This window comes from Leguminivora glycinivorella, chromosome 11 (genome assembly GCF_023078275.1).
Source record: "Leguminivora glycinivorella isolate SPB_JAAS2020 chromosome 11, LegGlyc_1.1, whole genome shotgun sequence".
Classification (NCBI taxonomy): Eukaryota; Metazoa; Arthropoda; class Insecta; order Lepidoptera; family Tortricidae; genus Leguminivora; species Leguminivora glycinivorella.
Window position 1 is genome coordinate 12082271 of NC_062981.1, and position 22065 is coordinate 12104335.

At 37.4% G+C, this 22065-nt stretch overlaps 2 protein-coding genes across 2 annotated transcripts; both read left to right on the forward strand.

Moving 5' to 3' along the window:
- The first annotated feature begins 4707 nt into the window (after positions 1 to 4707).
- Positions 4708 to 16834, forward strand: LOC125231276. The gene is made up of 8 exons (XM_048136715.1): positions 4708 to 4844; positions 8386 to 8460; positions 10826 to 11029; positions 11963 to 12082; positions 14589 to 14733; positions 15380 to 15533; positions 16076 to 16151; positions 16558 to 16834. The coding sequence occupies exons 1-8, from the start codon at positions 4834 to 4836 to the stop codon at positions 16760 to 16762; spliced, it is 990 nt and encodes a 329-aa protein (XP_047992672.1). The 5' UTR covers positions 4708 to 4833; the 3' UTR covers positions 16763 to 16834.
- Positions 16835 to 18406: 1572 nt separating this feature from the next.
- LOC125230883 (enoyl-[acyl-carrier-protein] reductase, mitochondrial-like) lies at positions 18407 to 19978 on the forward strand. Its single transcript, XM_048136137.1, has 3 exons — positions 18407 to 18557; positions 18971 to 19802; positions 19948 to 19978. The coding sequence occupies exons 1-3, from the start codon at positions 18407 to 18409 to the stop codon at positions 19976 to 19978; spliced, it is 1014 nt and encodes a 337-aa protein (XP_047992094.1).
- The last annotated feature ends 2087 nt before the right edge of the window (positions 19979 to 22065 follow it).

Here is a 22065-nt window from a genome sequence, read left to right on the forward strand (position 1 = left end):
ACTTAGCGGCCGTGCGCTAAAATCAAATTACTTATCAAAATGCATTGTCACAATTGTAAGTGATGCGGCACAAACAAATGGTCTGTGATTAATCTTGGCACAATAGGCTACAGAGCGCTCCCACGAAACGTCTTGACTGACTCGGAGCATTAGACACGGATCAGGACAGGATACGATTAACGGGATAAGGCGTGACATCTAAAAAGGATTACTTTTCGTCCACCGGCATCCATTACTTTTTACACTACAGTTGTAATTTTAAATTTTAGGTAGGTATAGCTATTAGGTTTGCTTTATGTTATAGGCCAACAAACGTGCAAACTAAATAAGAAAAATTGCTACTGTGCAACTATGTCAATCGCTACATTTTGCAAATAAAAAATCTTTATCTTTAAAACATATATAGGTTACGGTGACTGCTTTCCACCAGGAAGACCGTATGCCTGTTTGCCACCGACGTGGTATAAAAATAACTAATTATAGTTTGAATTTTTTGAAACGAACGTTTCTAAACAAAGGTATTGTTCCTTTTGTGTTGAGCGGGAGCTTCTGTATTTGCACGCGCTAAGACAACAAGAAGCAACTGTATCCTGATAATTGTAAGGTTCAAATCTGTACAGCAGCAAATTTGAGATAGATTATTTTGGAAATGTGAAGCGATAGACCACACCGCTATAGGTGCGAAAATACAGCGCTTCTAATCTAATACTTTGATACTTGATGGTGTAAGTATAGTACATATAGTTATAATAATCATCGGTAATATGTCAGTCTGTATAATAAAAATAACACGTTTAAACAGCGAAACTGCCAGATTAAAAGGTTGATAAGCACCTGGCACCTTAAGGTGTCATCGCAAAGTGACAATAAACACTGATAAGGTTTTTCAATCTGACCGCCATTGTTATGTTTTGTTATAAATACGGTTTACGGTTTGTTTAGTTATTTATGTTATTTTATTTATCAAGACTTGTACCTAATATTTATGTAATTACTATTTATATATTGCTATACAGAGTGGGGCCTGTAACAAAGGCGAATAATTAAACTGTAGGCTATTCTCCTTATACTGATCAACATTTGTTCGGCGACTTTTAAAAATAACTTGTATTTTGATTTTTATCACCCTTGAAAGCTTTTTCTAAGAGGTAATGTATTGCGAATTCTGTTAAGTCTAAAGTGTGACAGACAACGTCAATGACAACAATAATGGCGTACATTGAAGCTAATATTTATTTTGTATGAAAAATTTAAAATTTAAAAACTTCATAATTTTTAAAAGTCACTGAACAAATGTTGATCAGTATAAGGAGTACAGCCTACAGTTCAATTTTTCGCCTTTGTTACAGGCCCCACCCTGTATACAATTGTTGATTGTTAACAAAATCATTAATAAAAAATAACAGTGATAATATACGTGTTTCATTACTTACAGCACCACCACCAAGTATCAAAGTATTAGAAACGCTGTATTTTCGCACCTATAGCGGTGTGGTCTATCGCTTCACATTTCCAAAATAATCTATCTCAAATTTGCTGCTGTACAGATTTGAACCTTACAATTATCAGGATACAGTTGCTTCTTGTTGTCTTAGCGCGTGCAAATACAGAAGCTCCCGCTCAACACAAAAGGAACAATACCTTTGTTTAGAAACGTTCGTTTCAAAAAATTCATACTATACCTATAATAGCGAAAATGTATCAAATAGCTGCTTGGGAATTTTCCTGTGTCCTAAACCTGAGTAGTAAATTTCTCCTTAAACCAATTAGGTACGGGATTCTTTTCGCACTCATTAATCTCATTATGTTTGTAAGGATATCTCAATTGTCTATAGCATGTCCTTTATAATAAAAATACCTGTTAAGAAAATATTTGCAAAGGAAATGAACTAGAGAGAACCTAGTAGTTTTTACGCCAATTCATTGATTGGTGTTGAGTTACGCAAACCCTGTTCCATAAATGCCTAGGAATGCCGATGATTATCTAAGATCTAAGTACAAAGCATATTACGTATCAGTTCAGGTCGCTAGGTTTACTTGTTCTTGTTACAGCTGTATTAACTTCAAGGCAATCGAGTTTCAAATACGACTTGAGCATATAACTTCGCAGTGTTTAAAGTTAAACATGTCACGATAACAATACTTGGTTTGCTTTAAGAATAATCTTTGTTTTGAGAAGGTATCTAGGATGTATAATATTTTTTCTAACTACACGTATCCGTAGATAATTTTCTGAACTCTACCAACACTCTACTTCTAACACCTGCACTTGCTATTTCACGAAGTCTAAACAAGCCTTAAGATCGATAGTGTTGAAAATGATGTGGAATTTCTACTACATATGTTTTTTAGGGTTCCGTACCTCAAAAAGGAAAAACGGAACTCTTATAGGATCACTTGTGAGTCTGTCTGTCCGTCTGTCACAGCCAATTTTCTCCAAAACTACTGAACCGATTAACATGAAATTTGGCACACATATGTTAACTTGTGTGATCCAAAGACGGACATGTAATTTAAATTAAGAAAAAATAATTACAAGGGCCACATTTAGGGGTGCGTATCGATCGATATAACATTTTTTGATATATTTTTAGTCGTTATTAACGATCATTTATTTGCAAAAATTACTTAAGTGCCTTTAAAAAAGGAGGCGCTTAAGCCCTTCTTGTGGTGTACGGAACCTTTGCAACGGGAGTACAACTCGCACTTGACCGGTTTTTTTTCTTAAAACTCATTCTTAATTCCAAATGAACTAAACACGGTGTACTCGTATCTTAGTAGATATACCATTTCCGCAAGCGTTCCAAGAATTAAAAGTTAATTAGGTACTTACCTACATTTGTACCTACATACTGTTTTGTGCAACAAGCTCTCAAAATACTTAAAAGGACTTCATGTGCACACTACATCACACTACAGTACCTAGATGTTAGTGGCGCCCTCAAACACTAATCACCATTAAATAAATCAGGCAGTATTTAAGAGAAAAGAACATAAATAAATAAATAAATATTATAGGACATTCTTACACAGATTGACTGAGGCCCACGGTAAGCTCAAGAAGGCTTGTGTTGTGGGTACTCAGAAAACGATATATATAATATATAAATACATACTTATATACATAGAAAACATCCATGACTCAGGAACAAATATCTGTGCTCATCACACAAATAAATGCCCTTACCGGGATTCGAACCCGGGACCGCGGCGTACCAGGCAGGCTCACTACCGACTGCGCCAGACCGGTCGTCTATTATTACACTTATTGAAAATTTGATTGACTTATTTAACTTAACTACCATAAATTCTTCCGTTTTTTTAACCGCTCTAAACTTTAAATTTAAGGAAAAGAAACTAAGAAACCTCACATGAATATGGAAACCATAATCAGGTTCAAGATTCGAACACGATAGTTTTCTAACATATTTATGTGTGCCACTGCCATACCGATATTTCACAATTCACAAGCCGGGTCAACTTTTACTGGGCTAATAAGATACGCGGCACCTGACGCCTAGAAAAACAGATTCATAATAATATAATATAAAATACATGCATAATGAATCAGAAATTAATCGGTTTCATTTGAAGGGTATGTTTTAGAAATCTGGATTGGAAACTTACCATAACTTGATTTAATCATGTTTAGATGTAAACACATTAATAGGAAAATTGTGAAAAGGTAGTGATTTATGAAATTTATATCAGTAATCTTATTTACTTATAATCTTATTTAAATTCGAAATGGGCATGAAATTAAAGTATCAGAATACTATCAGGGATTTCATAGTGAAGTGTCAAATTGGCGTTTAGTCTTTATTTTATTTTTTGATTATGGGCTACGGCATAGACATAACATACAAATATAGACCGAAAATATTAAACAGGATCTAACGAGGAGGAAATAACGATAAAGAGACAGATATAGCTACTGTAACGATCTTCAATCGGTACCCCACCACTTTTTCTCTTCAACTTTAGAACGATTTATTTTATCCGATCCGATATCGGATGTAGCAAGGAAGCTTAAAGACAAATGTCAACGATGGCGTCTTTTTTTGTTTTTATTAAATTCCGTTAACTTTAAGGGAAGGTTCATTAGATAAAATACAACTAATTTCTCTAAGAAACTAGCGTCTTAACTCTTACGGTTACCGAGTTATTAAAAAAATAAGAATAATTATTCAACACGTGTGTGACAGCCTTTACCACTTCCTAATGTTATTTGTTTTGACATGTGCCGTCAATCACTTGAAACTAACTTGAATGTGAACAACATTATTAAGGGGTTATATTAAGGGTCTCTCACACTGATTAATTCATTTATTATGTATGAAAATGACGAAAAAATTTTTTTGCGATTCAACTAGAAGTGATAAATACAGGGTGGTTCCGGATAATGAAACTAACAACATGTCGAATTTAACGGAAAACAAAAAAAACACGGTGTATCAGGATATCGGTTCAACAATATTGGATCAATTTTGTCGTAATGGAAAGTGCTGCCATGATGACGTCACAACCTGTCAATCCTGTCATCTAGGGGTTTCTACAATCAATGGCTTATGGCATAGTTTAGGTCTAAAAAGTAATTAATATGATTCTAAAAAGACTATTAATTAGTCGTTGTCTTGTATCAACTATGACAAACCATAGACAGAAATTCCATTATCATTGTGACAAACCAACCGAATGGCCATGGCCGTTGGCGTAAATCTAAAATACTAAGTTCACACTGATGTGACATTTTGTAGTATTTTGATTTTTAAAATGGGTTGTTAAAAGCCTAGCAGTATATAACAGCAATTGAATTTATCTTACATACCCCTAATGATTGATCAGTAAGTGCCTTTCAATTTTAAGATAAGATAAAAATAAATTATTGCACATAAACAGGAACAGTGCAACTGCAAAACACCACTGATTTTAATTTTACAACGGTTGGTACTTCGTGCAAGTTTCCGAGGCCAATTTTGTATCAATATACCATACACACCTACACTTATGCAGTGAGTGGTTGTCATCCCGTCGTCCAAACCACAATAGAACTCATATCCCACAGACGACACCCACGAGAGGAAAGGGACATGCGCGGATCCACAGACGACACCCCCTGGAGCCTAAGTTGGCCATACAAATAGACCACGTGACCCCCCCCTGGGGCCCCGGGCCTTTACCACGTGACCCCCCCCTGGGCACGAAGCTGGATCCGCGCTTGGAAAGGGAGTGGTAGAATCTTCTAACCTTTCAAAATACTCATTGAAGAAACTTGGAAACTCAGTGCGTTTGGTTCACTTAATAGTTTACTATTAAGTGAACCAAACGCACTGAGTTTCCAAGTTTCTTCAATGAGTTTTCACGCGATTCCTATAACGAGTAGCAATGAACTACCTACAATGTACGTTTGAAAGACATTTAGGACTTTAGTCCGTTTGTACGTTTCCGAATGTACGTTTGAAAGACATTTAGGACTTTAGTCCTAAATGTCTTTCAAACGTACATTGTAGGTAGTTCATTGCTACTCGTTATATGAATCGCGTGAGTATCCGAATTATGTCCAGTCACTTTAATTATTGCACTCAGCAAATTAGCGTCATCATTGAGTAAATATACCAATTTATTTGCACCTAATGAAATTTCCCCAGAGTCTATTCAAAGGAATCCTATATTATTGCTTGCGTGCCATGAAATAATCTATCGATTATTTGTACAATTTACTAAAAAGTTAATACATATATAACTCTACTCGTAGTATTTACGGTATTTGTAAGTACGCAGTATAAGTATTTTTACTTAAAAAAATCATACCTAAATGTAATAGTAAACGTAATATATAAGAAACTTTCAGCACCTGTTAACCAGGAAGCAATGCTCAGTTGAATGTACAGGAATAATTATATCAATTGTTACAGGACTGTTGTAACATTCATTGCATCAGCTCTTGAACTCATAATCTTTTTGTAATTTACTTGATTATGGGGGCCATTTTACGTCAAAGATATACACTTTCTTGGTTAATCATCATCTTAATCATTAAAGCGACGTTATTATAACGACTTCATCATAATTGGACTCTAGCAAACTAAGATCCACTTGCACCAATCACTTAACTCAGGTTTAGTGGGCTGTCATCTGTCAAATTCCATATAAAATGGTGGGTTAACCCTCCATTTTCGTTCGTGCAAGTGGCCTGTGGCCTGTGGCCTGTGGGGTGTGTGGGGCCCATTTCTCAAAACTGAAAGCTACAAGTTACAAGCGGAAGTCTCTTTTCAACTTGTCATATTAGACATTGACTACCACTCGTAAATTGTAACTATTGTAGCTTCGAGAAATGGGCCCCACCCAGTTGTTGGTCTGACCAGGTTAGCAAATCGCTTTCCGTCAAGGTATATAAATAAATAAATAAATATTATAGGAAATTCTTGCACAGATTGACTGAGTCCCACGGTAAGCTCAAGAAGGCTTGTGTTGCGGGTACTCAGACAACGATGTATATAATATAAAAATACTTATATACATAGAAAACATCCATGACTCAGGAACAAATATCTGTGCTCATCACACAAATAACTGCCCTTACCGGGATTCGAACCCAGGACCACGGCTTAGCAGGCAGGGTCACTACGCGCTAGGCCAGACCGGTCGTCAATATATGATGTCTTGGGAGTCCCGAGGGATCGAAAAGCCTGAAAATCTGTCATCCGGAGTCCAGTCCAGAGTCTTGTGGTTCACCGTTCACCAGGTGGTCACGACCCTGAGCATTGAGGAGAGTGAAGCAAGGCAGGAGAGTTAGAAACTCGTCTCTATACTCGTATATACATACAGTACTAATATTATAAATGGGTAAGTGTGTGTGTCTGTTTGTTTGTCCGTCTTTCACGGCAAAACGGAGCGACGAATTGACGTGATTTTTTAAGTGGAGATAGTTGAAGGGATGGAAAGTGACGTAGGCTACTTTTTATCTCTTTCTAACGCGAGCGAAGCTGCGGGCAAAAGCTAGTATAAAATATAAGTAATAACTTTATCACAGTACGATCCTTGTAGTTTCGTCTTGGCAATTATTTAAGTACATGAAACTGTTTTGGGTGAGATACAGGGTATTTTTAATGAAGCGCTGGTGGCCTAGTGGTAAGAGCGTGCGACTTTCGATCCGGAGGTCGCGGGATCGAACCCCGGCGCCTACCAAGGGGTTTTTCGGAACTTAAATATGTACGAAATGATGTGTGCCAGTCGCTTTTCGGTGAAGGAAAACATCATGAGGAAACCGGACTAATTCCAATAAGGCCTAGTTACCCTTAGGGTTGGAAGGTCAGATGGCAGTCGCTTTCGTAAAACTAGCCTACGCCAAATCTTGGAATTAGTTGTCAAAGCGAACCCCAGGCTCCCACGAGCCGTGGCAAAATGCCGGGATAACGCAAGGATGATGATGACGACAGGGTATTTTTAATAGTTTTAATATTAATAATAAAAGAACGAAAATGTAAACAAACGAAATTCCAATATATACCTACGTAATTACATACTTCAAAGAATATTGTAAGTTGAAGTACACCTACTGCAAAATACTAACAACAATAATCGTTAAATATTCGTCCCACGTATACATTATCTTATTGTTCGTATAAGACATATGACCTTCAGGCCCCGTAGCCGAATGGCATTTCTCCGACGCCAAACGAAAACGAAACGTAGTCCGGCTCTGTCGCGCCAATACGCAAGAGCGATAGGGATAGATATCTACTAGCGTTTCGTTTCGTGAGCGTTTGTGCCATTCGGCTACGCACCCTGGTATGCCGCTTGTTAAGCTTTAGCCTATGTGGTTTTACTAACTAAAGGTATTATTTACTAAATATGTTTATTTTTCTCACGACTGCATAACAACCAGTGGATATAAATGAGTATAGAGACCTTTAAACATGGGGTATTTGGATTTGCACAATTTATACTGAGGGTCGGTGGCACCAAACCGTTCTTTGCCAAATTTAAATGTATGGAAATTTCCATAGACTGCTGCTGCGTGACGTTAAAAGGATTTCAACGGAAAAAAAATCAACATGGCGCCTGTAATGTATGGGGATATCGATCCTACATCCGATATGGGATCGGATAATGTGAAAACGTACTGAGAATTTTATAAAGCTCAGGAAATTCGATTAAATATTTTTTTATCTACTGACTGTATGGTAATATGTTTAAGAGTCTCCCATGCGTTGAGTTTATTTATTCATTTTATGTGTAAAACGGTGTTTTCTATCTGTCTTTACCAGGAATTATGGTTACAGACATTAGTTCCTTCCTACCGATTAAAGATTGAGTTCTTTTGAGCAGATAATTATATATTTTTTGGCAGATAATTTTCCTTTTTCCTGTAAATTATTCCAGAAACGAGTCATCATGGCGCAAAAGTGGCGAGTGGAAATCGCGATACTCCCAACTGTACTCCTGCCGCCTCTCACTGTAAGTTACCTGTCTAATAATAAACACTGTCTTTTCTATGTCTATTATATAAAAAGTTGGGTTTAAGAGATAGCGTTCTGTAGTATGGTCTGAACAACTGCCCTACTTCACCGAAAGATTCGTCGACGATATATATGATAACTAGTCCAAAACTCTATCAGCTTGTCAAGTTTTCAACTTTACTTTTGCTGCACTACGAACATTTTCGATACGGAACCCATTTATTTTTTAACCGACTTCAAAAAAGGAGGAGGTTCTCAATTCGACTGAATGTTTTATTTATTTTTTTTTTTTTTGTATGTATGTTACTCGATATCTCCGAGAATCGTGGACCGATTTTCAAAAATATTTTTTTGATCGAACCGGTATAACCCCGAGATGGTCCCATTGGCACCAAGTCAGGGTCTGATGATGGGATCCTGGAGAAATCGAGGGAACTCTTCAAATGTTATAGGCACATGTAATGTTTTTAGTCTATTTTTCAAAGGTACACCAGTATTTACGTCTGATGGTAATAATTTTATGTGGCTGAGCTGATGATGGAAGGTCAACTCCTCAATGGTTAGGAGTTAAAGGATAATTCTTTCACTACTGTACATGTATTCGGACTGATACATATAATATCACTAGGAACCACTAAAAATCAACAAATAAATAAACTTTTTAACAAAAAATAAAACCGCCTTCAAAAATAAGCGCGTTACAAAACACGGAGAAACTAAAAAGCCAAAAATAATAAACCTTTCAATTCAGATTTCTTATCGTATTGCAATAAGCTAAACATCCAAATTATAAACAAATCAATTATTTTTGGAGTCGGTACCAGCCTGTGTATGGTTGGGTGGGGCAAACAGGCAATAGCAAGGCGACGAACAGGTCTGGTACCGACATTTTTTGTATATGTGCATATCAAGGGAAAAAATAATTAACCCTAGCTGAAATGATGTCACCTACAATTCAATCTACAGCGAGCTTCATTTCAGAGAACGGCAATATTGTAGGGAAATGAATATTTTTTATGAGACATCAGCAGCACCATACCGTTATAGAAGGATATTGCACAGCAGCAACGCCATTACTTTCACGTTTCCCGCGTTACGTTCAAGAAGCCACCCGGGCCACCTGGCTGTCGCATGCCTTTCATTCGTGATATAATTTTACATGTCATTACACATAATAGCCATCTGTGTCACCTTACTCGTCAATTCCATCCGGTAGCGTAATAATCAGTTATTAGAAGCGTCGTATCGTGACGAGATTCAAGGCCTTTTGGGCGCAGGCTGTTTGCACTTATCTAACCGCGTTTAATGTTTATACCTACCTAGGTTCTAATATTGCGTTGCGCTTGACTTGTTTGAGTCACTGCTGGCGTGAGTCACGAAGAAGAAAAAGTAGCAAACACCACGATCCTTTTAAACAGCCGATTGGCCGTAAAACCTCGCAGACAATACCCTTAAATTCTCTACGGTCTGGTGGCATAATAAAATTCATCGTAAACACGTTCTTACTCCGATTCCCCCTGACCTATTGAAGCTACAAATCATTTTACAGACCGTTTGTGGCCTACAAATCAAAACTACTGTCATAATGTAGAGAAAAGTTGCAAGTACTAATATGATGTTGCTATGAGTAATGTTGTGTTCTAACAATAGGCGATTGTTGCCAATAACTTCGAGTGTCATATAACAAAAGTAACAAAACATATGACAGATGAATGAGATCAGATCGAGCTTAAGAGCCAGTAATAGAGCCTGCAATCAGTCCCATAAATACATGAAACTACTGAGCCCTGTTGGCAATATAGGGTTTTTAAAATGAAAGCAGTGACAGGTTATGAACAACAGGTTATGTTATACATATTAAAATAGCTTAGCAAGGACGACGGCCACATTTGTAAATCATCATAAACTCGAAACAATCATGCCTACTGAAGTAAAAGTGATATCAATGTTGCAGTTGCTGTTGTTTTTATCCTGTGACCATGAAAGTTCGCTTTTTACAATACGATGAATCATAGCTAAATGAATACAAGGTATCTTGTTAATAATTATTATTAACAAGATAGATACTTTATTTTAGAAACATCACCCTTTTCGCCTTTTGATTGTGCCTACAATTTACTTCTAAGTACCTAATCTATTGCAGACCTCGCTTTACAAAATAGTCACGGGTTTTGGGTATTCGCAAAATTTCCATGGGGTTGATACCAATTTAACGACCAATTAGCTAGGCCTATAAGCCAATTATAACATACACTGATATCATTAATTAGGTCACCTGAAGGATGTCATTCCGTTATCGTGCAGTTTGTGGCATCATCACAACACAACTACCTCCTACATTATTTTTCCCCTATTTTTCTTAGCCCGAAAGAGGAAGAGCCCCGTTACATCTCGTTCATGGAGAACGACAGCACGCCCTACAACGACCTGCTGATGAAGCTCCGCAGCAGCCGCCTGAGTGAAACCCCCTCAATCGAGCCTGAGCAGTCCTCGGTCAGCTCCAGCATCGGCATCAGAACCATTCTGTCGCGGCAGAGCGACATGTTCCCTAGCTGCACTCATACTATGTAAGTACTCATACAAGGTCACTCTTATATTCAATGATTCATGTAAAACATACACAAAAAATTGCATGCGCGACAGATCGAGACTTACACGAGTTGTCTTTGACGCATGTCAAATTTCTGCGTGAGTTGGACTTGATTGGATTTTGTATGTAACAAGTGAGATGTGCGGCTGTGTGTACGTTTCTTCCTGAAAAATGTGAAAGATATCGCTCGTAACATTTCCCCTCTGCCGAAGCACAATACATGTTCATGTAGCATGCGCGACAGATTGAGGAAATCTACATCAGAACCCACAGTCTCCACCAACTTCTTAACCACCAGTTTTTGTACATTATATAATGTAGAGCACATCTGTATTTTTAATCAGAATGTGAGTATGTATATTTAAATCAAAAACTCATGACAATTATCTAATGATGTTACTTGTATAACAAAGTGACGAAATTCGCTCATTGACTGACACCAGTGTCCGATATTTGGCTATAAATAATTAATTGGGTACATACTTAATATGAGGTCAATTATGTTTACGAGATTTCGTATTTCGTAAATAATAATTTTGAATTTTTAGGCATTGATTATTTTGATGTGTATATTAAAGTGATATTTCATTTCTGCTAGGTTCCTCAGTAGTTTTTCGTTAACTGTCAACACGTGGACGGGACGGATAGGCCCTTAAAATCCTTAATTGTATTAATCATTCTGCTCTCAGAATCGTGTCTAATCTACTACAAAATACGCTTTTGAGACTATAGATACATCACAGATTTTTACACTTATGCCTTTTCAGTTGTAAATAAAAGTTTATAGCCGAAAAAGTGTGTAGGTACTTTTATAATTATGCACACATGCGTTATGTGGATTAAACGATATAAAAAAGAATTTTGAATTTTTATGCCTATAATAGATGTATCATAAATATTTTTACCACAGAACGAGTAGTCTGGGGCGACACGACACGCTGCTGCTGGACATGGTGCGCGAGCGCAACCGCGAGCTGCAGGAGGCGCAGGACCAGCCGCTCGACCTGCCCGCCGACGACGCCTCCGAAGAGTAACTACCCTCACTCATGCAACCATAAAGAAATAAGAATTATGTACTCACTCTATACTATGGATACATCAGCTTTCGTATCTAAACCATTCAACATCTAGTATCGATAATAATCCATTAATAATGATTAACTTCCGTAAGGGGGAGGATCTACTTGTATAGGTACTGAGAGTACAATATTAACCTAATCGAAAAGAGTGGAGCAGTTGTTAGAAAAGACATGGTAACCCAATAAGAATTAGCTATATAAATATTAATTACCTAAGGTAACGGACCCAATCATGGACAGTTTAAGATAAAATTTCGCGTCTTTTTGATATTTCACTCATAAATGTAAAAATTCTACCGTAAGGCGTGTTAAATCTTGAATGTCCAATCCTTCTTTTACATTTCAAGCGTATTGCAGTAATGATACTCCTATTGGTTTCTTCATAGTTAACAAATTAAAAATAGGTGTTTTTTCTCCAATTATGGACGGCAGTTCTCCAGTAATGGATCCCCCATTATGGACAGTGAAATAAGTTTAAAATTTTACTTTTAAAGCCAACTGATACTCAATGAGTCAATATTATATACCATAAATGCAATTAGTTTGAGTTATTTTAACATAGGATTGTTTCTTGTAAATTTTGGTTTTGTAAATTGTTCCTTGTCCATCATAGGAGGTAGGCAGTTTTTCGGTTCCAGTAATGGACAGTCGCAAAATAACGCCATTTCTTTATATCTTTGGAGCAACAAACTAGTATGTTTTATACCTTATCTCATGCCTAATGCAGTAAGTAAAACGCATTCAAGTTTACACCGAGTATTAATTTTTAATTATTTTTTACATGAACTCAACTCTCTTAGCAACATTACTAAGAATTCGTCTTGATATTTTTTTCAGTAAACTGATGAATTTTATCTTGTCGCTAAATCCTTCAGAAATAACCGAATTAATTGAAACTTCAAAATAAAACAGCTCTACAACTCTAGTTTATGGTACATAGCCGTCAGTTTTTAGAAACTAATTTTAGCTACTTATTTTTAAGGATTTGTGTTTTTTGTCCATAATGGCATCACCGTCCATTATGGGGTATTTCACCTTACTTGCCGCAAAACTGCCATGTTACGGTAATTAAGATCTAATTATATGGTTTAAAGAGGGACCTAAGAAGTTTGAACAGAACTTCCACGCTCTGAGCTATCAAACGCTGCAGATTAGCTTGTATTTGTATAAACTAGCATTGGTTACAATACTAACTAGCCGGTATGTGATTTACATTTGCTAACCAAACCGTGAAACAAAAAAACTACTGCCACAATAGCATAATAAAAAGTCATGTTGACAAAGACGCATTAGTAAAAAACGCATTTTCTCGACTTTCACTCTCGATACAATTACGTCTATTAGCTAAAACTTTCTCACAGTTTTATTAGATAAGGCTAGCACTTGTGGCGGTTATTATGTTAGCTCAGCTGCTTTGATGTGTAATTAGATCCACAGACTACAGATACCGCATAATCATTTTATGAGTTTGCAAAAAGCACATGGTCACCAGACTTGCATAATTTTACTGGTAAAATACCTCGATTTGAGCAGCCCGATTGAGTAGCATCTACAACATTATATAGCAAGTATAACAGCCCAGGTTCAACCCTGTTAAAACTTATTTTGTAGAAGTATTTCAAAATTAAACGAGGGCTGGATGTAAACGTTGACACAACTGGATCAAGCGGTTGCGTTCCCTTCCTTTCGAGATTACTACGGGATCATACATATGTGAGGTGACTTTTAGTTTGCTTACATGTTCCGTCTAGTAGTTGAGATGATCTGTGACTAGATCTAACAATTATCTTATTTCTCGAATTCGCTCGGAGGTTATTTTGTAGCTATTTAATAGACAGTTACTGTGTTTAGGTATTAGTAATAGCACGCTGACAGTGTCTTCTAACAGGTATTTTAAAAACAGACATCTGCAGATTGTTTAACTACGTTCATGTAACTGTTATGATAATAGGCAATTAGGCACCCAGAGCATTTTAAAATGGTGTGCACAGTAATAAGTACAATTTAATTTTGTATCCCATAGAAATATGTTTACGAAATGAGAGTTTTTTACAATACAATACAATACAAATACTCTTTATTGCACACCTCAATACGAAACAACATAGCAATTATAAACAAAATGAGAGTTTTTTACTTGCTTTATTTGTCTTTATTTATCACCCTTAGATCTAGCCAGGGAGGGACACATTATTCTATGCATACCTACCCCTACTAGGCCCCTCTCAAATTTATACAGTCAGATAAAGACGGGACGGGAAGTCTACCTCTGTGGGCGAAGTACGGTCAGCCCAGAAAGTGGTTCACCACTGTGGTAAACCACTTTTTTGGCCGACTGTCCTATCGCTCGCGATAGCACCCCTCCTGCGCTAGGTCTAATTGACGATACCCGTCAAAAATTATTTTACCGAAAAAATTACTGACCTAAGTATAAAATGGGAAGTATTCTGCTTGCAGCTTGTCCATCGAGCCCTGTATGCACGGGATGAGCCACCGCATCACGGATCGCAGCGTGTCGCGTTCACGGTTCTCTCGCATCTCGACGAAACGTGATATGGACATACCCTCAATACTGGCCTTTAACATCGCTGACACCCCACCGGTTAGTTAAAAACAATCTCTTCAACAGTTTCTCTCCTTGTACCTTGGCCATCTAGCTCTATAAGCCTAGTAGGTACAAGCCACAACTTTATTGAAAAAGGCGTGCCACAACTGACACGCCACCGGTTTGTAAAATATTCTCACATAACATTTTTTTTGTTTCTTCTTTTATCTGCCATCGGCTATGCTTAGCCATAATCAGATTTTTTGTGTATATATTATAAGTTGGAGAGGTATTCCATTAAACACTCTCTCATGATGTTCCTAGAATTTTATCTTCTAGTGCCTCTGGTCCAGACGCAGTATCTCCCATCTTTTAAGCCTGCTCGGGTTGTCGTTAGTGTTCACCAGGTCCCTCGCAAGTTGGTTTGTATGTTTTTTCAGACGTTCTTTGTACTTGATACAATATCTGTTGACCTCCTCTTTTATAGTTGGCATTTTTATGTACTCATGTATTTTGTATTCTTTGCAAACCACGGTGCAATGTCACAGCCCTCAGGACATTGTTCTGAAACACTGGCCGTTGAGTTCTATGCCGTATGTCCATATCGGTTTTATAATGCATTTATAGATTAGCATTTTATTTGTTAGTGTAAGAGCTGATTGTCACATAACATGATTCTCTATAAGTAAGTATACTTTTGCAGACAAACTTACCACTGGGAATACCAGCGTTCCAACAAAAAGAATCGTCGACAAAATGTAACGAGCTTCCTAGATGGTCCATACGCCGCTCTGTGTGCCCAGTCTGCTCGCAAAAATGGAGGGACCGAAGCTTTATAAACAAGATTAAAAACTCGGGTTAGTCAATTTGTACAGGTCCATCGAAAATATACAGATGTAGTGCGAAAAGGGTTTCCTTCGGAAACGTTCGTATTTGTCAAATGTAATAGTTCAGTCAAGGTCAGTAGGTACATCTTGTACTGACACTGACTGAAATAGCATGACACGTTCGTACGTTTCCGTAACAATACGAAGGCAAATCTTTTCGCACTAATCTGTACTCGTATGCAGTATCTCACTCTCCAAGGGAAATAAACGAGACGCTGTCACGAACACGAATATCCGCCGAATGCTGCACGCTGCATGTGTGCATGCAGCATAAGCATAACTTTGAAAAACACAAGTAGTGGTGGATTTTAAGCCGATCAAGCGCGTGTCGACTAAGTAGAAGTGATAAATGAATGAAGTTGCTGAACTGTAACGTTTCCTCTTTAAACAAGCATGCAAGCAGGTTTGACTGCAAAATAATACATTTAAAACATGTTATAGGAACTCTAAAAAATTTAGGTTTAGTGTTGATTTCCGCAATATTTGTAAAATAATTATTACTATGTTTACAGGCCTGAAACGAAACGCTTTACAAGACATTCCTTCTGTAATTGCACCCGCACGCTTAAGATCGGCAGCGAGGGACAAGTAAGTATAATTAAATTTCATCTTTATGTGGGTAGATCCATCAAGCTTTTGACGTTATTTTTGTATGTAGTTTGTTTTACGTATTATGCGAGCCGCGGTCCTCTGGGTTCGAATCCCGGAAAGGGCATCTATGTGTGATGAGCACAGATATTTGTTCCTGATCATGGATGTTTTCTATGTATTGATATAAGTATCGTCGCTTAGCAATATTTATTTATTTATTATTAGCATCGATCTAAACTGCACAGATGCACCATCACTGCTTAAAATGATTGTGTCCGAAGTAGGTACTCTGAAGCAAATTGAGCTAAACAATTTTTGGGAAGTTTTTTTTTTTTTGCTTGTTCACCCTAGATTTAAAGGTTGCCGGGAGTTGAATTTACGAAAAATTTATTGAATTTTCCAGCAGCCTCCGGCCAGTCCCCATAGTGGAAGAGAGCCCCGTGTCCCCCGGCCTGCGCAGCCGCAGCGCCAGCTGGCAGTTGATCCGCGCGCGGCGCATACGCATGCCTAAGCCCCAACTGCCGTCGTCGGAGGCGCCGCCGTGCGGCACGGCACCAAACGAACAGAAAGACTTGAATATGCGTGTCAACAACTTTTTATCAACCTAGATGTATTTAATTGCCACAAATTAAAATTATAACAATTAACATTAAATTAAGTAGCTGATAAATCGATAAAGTGCTCTATACCTTTGACTTATTTTAAACCTTATTTAATAATAGACTTATAGTACCAACACAGCATAACTTGAGCTCGGCCTAGAGCGTTGAAATGGGAGGATCTTTCTCTTTTAGGTACTCGAATAAAGACGTCGTATGTTACCTGAATAATAAAATTACAGAGAGCAATATTCTCGCAATTTGTGAACTTCGATGTTCACCTCTATTAGGCGGGATCGGGATATTTTATTTCATGGACAACATAGACTCAGGCTGAGATAATCACCTAATAAAAGCAAGGGATAAGCAGGGATGAGTACCTATAGTTTCGTTCCTTCCTTATCACCATTCAGGTGTGATCGTGGTCAAACGTCTACCTATTCATACTAAAAAAAACCGGCCAAGTGCGAGTCGGGCTCGCGCACAAAGGGTTCCGTAGCAGCAAAAAAATTACAGTTAAATCAACCTATCTCAAAAACTATAAGAGATACTTTGATCAAACCAAAAATCGTTGAAAGAGTTAATTAGCATGCATCACCTCTATTTTTTTTAGAATTTTATACCCCGTAGTTATAAAAATAGAGGGGGGGGGACATACTTTTTACGACTTTGAGAGCTGATATCTCAAAAACCGTTCACTTTAAGAAAAATGTTTTTTAGAAAACTTTATATCATTTTAAAAGACCTTTCCATTGATACCCCACACGGGTATGTACATAATAAAAAAATTTTCATCCCTCAGTTACATGTATAGTAGGGGGCCCCACCCCAATTAACCTAACCTACTTTCTTAGCAGTTTCATTTTCCAGGGGTCGCAGTTCTAACCTAACCTAACCTACTGTTGATTTTTTACTATTTAGTGTCATAATTTTGTAGCGGTTCATACAACACATATTCCCATCAAATTTCATCACTGTAGTACTTATAGTTTCCGAGTAAATCGGCTGTGACAGACGGACAGACGGACAGACGGACAGACGGACAGACGGACAGACGGACAGACGGACATGACGAAACTATAAGGGTTCCGTTTTTGCCATTTTGGCTACGGAACCCTAAAAAAAAGACAGTCAAGCAAATCTTGCTAATGTTACTATGAAAAGGAGGCAAATTTGAAAAATGTAGAGGCGAAGGTTTGTCGTTCTATAGAAAATTTGATTTTCGCAACTTTTTAGTGAAGATCAAAGTGAAGATTTTCTAGATTTGACTTGAAAAGAGGAGCTTTATCCATAACTGGAACAAAGTTTCTTTCATAAAATGTTGGTAGCACTGCCAGACTGCCACCAGGCTGTCACTGTCGATGTCATTGTCATTTGTTTTATTTATCCCATAGAAATAGAGGATGACAGAAATAAGCGTAAGCGAAATGATAGGTCTGTGATTTGATTTATCCACTATCTATCACGAATAGGTCGTGATTTGTGATATTTATTGTTAAATAATAATATAAAGCGTTTTAAATCATACTAAAAAATTGCTGTAAATTTTGTGTAATCCTACATAAGCTAAGCATGGCCCTCGTTCCTTTAGGACAACTTTTATTAAAATCGACAAAATGTTACGCGACAAGGCGCGTACCAGTGCGAAATTTGATGTCGAAACAGTTAGTCTACAGTCAATTTGGAGATCCTCTGTGTGTTGTAAAGCTCCGAGAGTGTGCTATAGCACAACTAGGGGACTTGGAAGTACTCGTGAGAATGCTAGCTGCCCCCGTCAACCCATCCGATATAAACACCATACAAGGTATTACTTTCAATTACAAATTTAGTGTTATGTATTTCGTGTGTGCTTTTTAGTACATTACGATTACGCACGATTATAGGTGCGGAAAAGAGGAAGTTTGAAACGAGTGGCGATAAATTAAAACACTACCGAAGTAACCGAATGGAGTTTAAATCGACACGAGTTACGAATTTCCTTTTCGCACATGTATCGTACAACGTTATTCAGTACAGATGGCCATGCGAAGTTTCGACCTGATTTATAATGAACCACTTCTCGAACTAGTGCGTAAAAAAAGCACCATCTGTACTGAAAACTTTGTTATGGTTGCATGTAGAGAAGACTAAGGTATTTGTTTTGCATTGTTTATATTGCTGTTATCTTCTACAACATAAAATGTCACGAGTGTCATGACATGTTTTATATTGTTTTAGGAAAGTATCCAGTGAAGATTAATCTACCATCAATTGGGGGTAATGAAGGTGTGGGAATTGTTGAAGATGTTGGCAAAAAAGTTGAAGGCATTTGTCCAGGAAACAAGATTATTATTACAAAACCTGTTCAGGGAACTTGGAGGACCTATGCCACATTCTCTAAAGATGTAGTCAGGGTCGTCCCTGATAATTTAGGACTAGTTGAGGCCGCCACACTTACTGTCAATCCCTGCACAGCATACAGAATGCTGACTGATTTCGAACCGGTCAGAAATGGACTGGTTGTCATCCAAAATGGAGCCAATGGTGCTTGTGGACAAAATGTGATCCAGCTATGTAAAGCTTGGGGTGTCAAAAATATTGCTGTTGTTAGAAAGAGGCCAGATATAGATGACCTAAAGAAATTTCTGGAAGTTCTTGGTGCTACTCATGTTCTCACTGAAGAGGAGTTAAGGCCCACAACTATATTCAAAGATAAAGTTATTGCCAAACCTACTTTGGCTCTCAATTGTGTTGGTGGAAAGAGTACCACAGACTTGTTGAGGCACTTGGAACATTCTGGCACCATGGTGACCTATGGAGGCATGTCACGAAAACCAGTCACAATACCAACTGCTGCATTTATTTTCAAGAATTTGTCATTTTTGGGATTCTGGATGACAAAATGGAATGAAAAGGCTGATAATAAGGCAGCCAAAGAAGAAATGATGTGTAATATTGTTAATTTGATGTGTGAACAGAAATTGAAAGGTCCAGTTCACAAACTGGTCAAATTGGATAACTTCCAGGAAGCCATTGGCAATGCCCTGTCATCAAAAGGATTCACTGGATGCAAATATATTTTAGATTTTAGTTAGATTATTAAGCATATTTCATTTGTTAAACTTTCGTGAGAAATATTTAAATACCTATTTAATCAATATACGGTTGTACTCACGTTATTACATCGTGATTTTTGCGACATGTTTGGGGTCACTTAGGAGACCCGTCCTCGATAGGCTTCCTTGATACGCTAACTCTTTTCCCCAATTCGAAGTGATGTAGTTTTTATTTTCCCCAATTCTGTGCTCAAGTGACTACAGATACAATAGTATTTTTACAATTTATCTCTTGTCATGTTTAGGCCACGAAATGCCCGAGAGTGAAAACTTAATTATATCACTATTGCTACGAGTCATCATCTTCATCATCAATGGACGGAAATATCATCATTCATGCGCTGTGTATCAACATCGAATTACCTAGCAACCAATTGTTTGTAATTGGGACTGACAAACAGGTGACAGATACAATGAAATCTTGTGTATTTTTTATACAATCGTTATAACATTATCGCCAATAACATTAAACTAAAACGAGGTTTCGTGCCATCACTCACGAAATCATTTTCCAACCAGAGATGATGAATAAAGGCAAGAAATTGGTGCTAGCTGGTAATTTTCTAGAGATTGAGGACATTATTCCACCATTTGTACCTACTTATGTGCAATAAAGTATAAATAAATCATCAATCATTTAAATCATTGATCAGTTTGTAACAGAACAAGCGTCTATGACGAGGAAATGGACTCGTTATTACATATAAAACTTACGGCGAATCAACTTTTCCTTGACCAACTTTCTTGGTGCATATTTTCTTTGGGATTTCATTGGATATTTTAACAAATAATATCTGTGAAGCTTTATCACATGTTTAGTTATGTCATCAGTCATAGAAATCACTATAATTCGATGCACAACTTATTGGAAAAAGCTTATTTACAAACTATATTCACATGGATGGATTGTTGACACTAACAATCTGATCTGTCAAACGAATGGCGTTCCGATATTGCGTCTTGGTTCCAATTACAAGTCAGAGGTAATAATCACTTATATTGATTATTATACTCCTTGAGTATATCATTTAACGTAATATTAAGTAACAAATGAGATATTTCATTGTGAATTACTTCTATCTTATAAATCTTTTTCAAAATAATATTTACGTAAAAATATTTACGGAACACTCCACTATTGAACTACATAGGTATCAATACCAATAGCTCTGTCTCTCTCTAAAACAGCTGCAATCTGCACGTGTTAATAAGCAAACATCCGCGTGATGATCGTGAACTTTATTGCGTAGAGCGTATGAGTGTAAACAAAGCACTTATGATCTTTTTCTTATGCGCGTAATTTAGTTGTTATCCATTGTCCCATGTCTCCGTTAGGTCTCTGGTATGTCTCCAGTCTCCATTATGTATCCAATATGTCTCTGTTAGGTCTCTGTTATGTCTCTGGTATGTCTCTAGTCTCCAATATGTCTCTAGTCCCCATTATGTATCCAATATGTATCCAATATGTCTCTGTTAGGTCTCTGTTATGTCTCTGGTATGTCTCCAGTCTCCATTATGTCCCCAGTCGCTGCTATGTCTCTAATAGATACTATAAAAGGGTCGGAGCGAGCCGACGCGCGTCATTCTTACAATATCCACAAGACTAACAGTGTCTCTGGCTTTCGTGTGTTATACTGGTGAGTGAAGTTGTTCTGCTATTATTTCTCTGTTTGTTTTTACTTGGAAATTATTCTAAGTGATTGTAAACTTTGAAATTGTGTCTTTGTTCGATTGTGCGGGGACAATATCGTCGTACAGTTGAATTTAGACCTGTGGTGGAATTGCTTTACCGTCAGTTGTGGGGTTATTTTAGTGTTCTATTTATAGTGTAGTGTTACATTTAAATTGATGTGTATAGTGAAGTTTTCTGTGCTTTGTTTCATGAGTGCCGTCAAGCAATACAAAGACTGGGTCGATGTATGGCTGGTGCTTGGAGATAAGTCTGTGTTTGGTTTTGTAGGGAGTAATTCTTGCAAAACTAAGCTTAGATTATAGCACGTAAAGGAAACTTCATTCGTTTATTTAGTTGGTCAGTTAAATTGAATTTAATAATTTTCTATGGGGTTATTTTGTGAAAGTTATAAGCCAGATCATTGTTTGTGACAGACTGTTGTCCGGCTAAGCGCTTTATACCTTGCGGCTGTTAAACATAAGGCGTTTAGGGGTCTTTTTGTTCCAAGTGGAGGGCTTGGGCGTCTTTATTTACTTACAAAAGGC

What these genes read in the sequence shown, in the direction of transcription:
- LOC125230883 (XM_048136137.1), top strand. Translation starts at nt 18,407, where the DNA reads ATGTCGAAACAGTTAGTCTACAGTCAATTTGGAGATCCTCTGTGTGTT. An exon ending in CGATATAAACACCATACAAG is followed by an intron (nt 18,558 to 18,970) that starts GTATTACTTTCA and finishes ATATTGTTTTAG; the next exon opens with GAAAGTATCCAGTGAAGATT. An exon ending in TCAAAAGGATTCACTGGATG is followed by an intron (nt 19,803 to 19,947) that starts CAAATATATTTT and finishes TTTGGGGTCACT; the next exon opens with TAGGAGACCCGTCCTCGATA.
- LOC125231276 (XM_048136715.1), top strand. An exon ending in TACTCCTGCCGCCTCTCACT is followed by an intron (nt 8,461 to 10,825) that starts GTAAGTTACCTG and finishes TATTTTTCTTAG; the next exon opens with CCCGAAAGAGGAAGAGCCCC. An exon ending in AGATCGGCAGCGAGGGACAA is followed by an intron (nt 16,152 to 16,557) that starts GTAAGTATAATT and finishes TGAATTTTCCAG; the next exon opens with CAGCCTCCGGCCAGTCCCCA.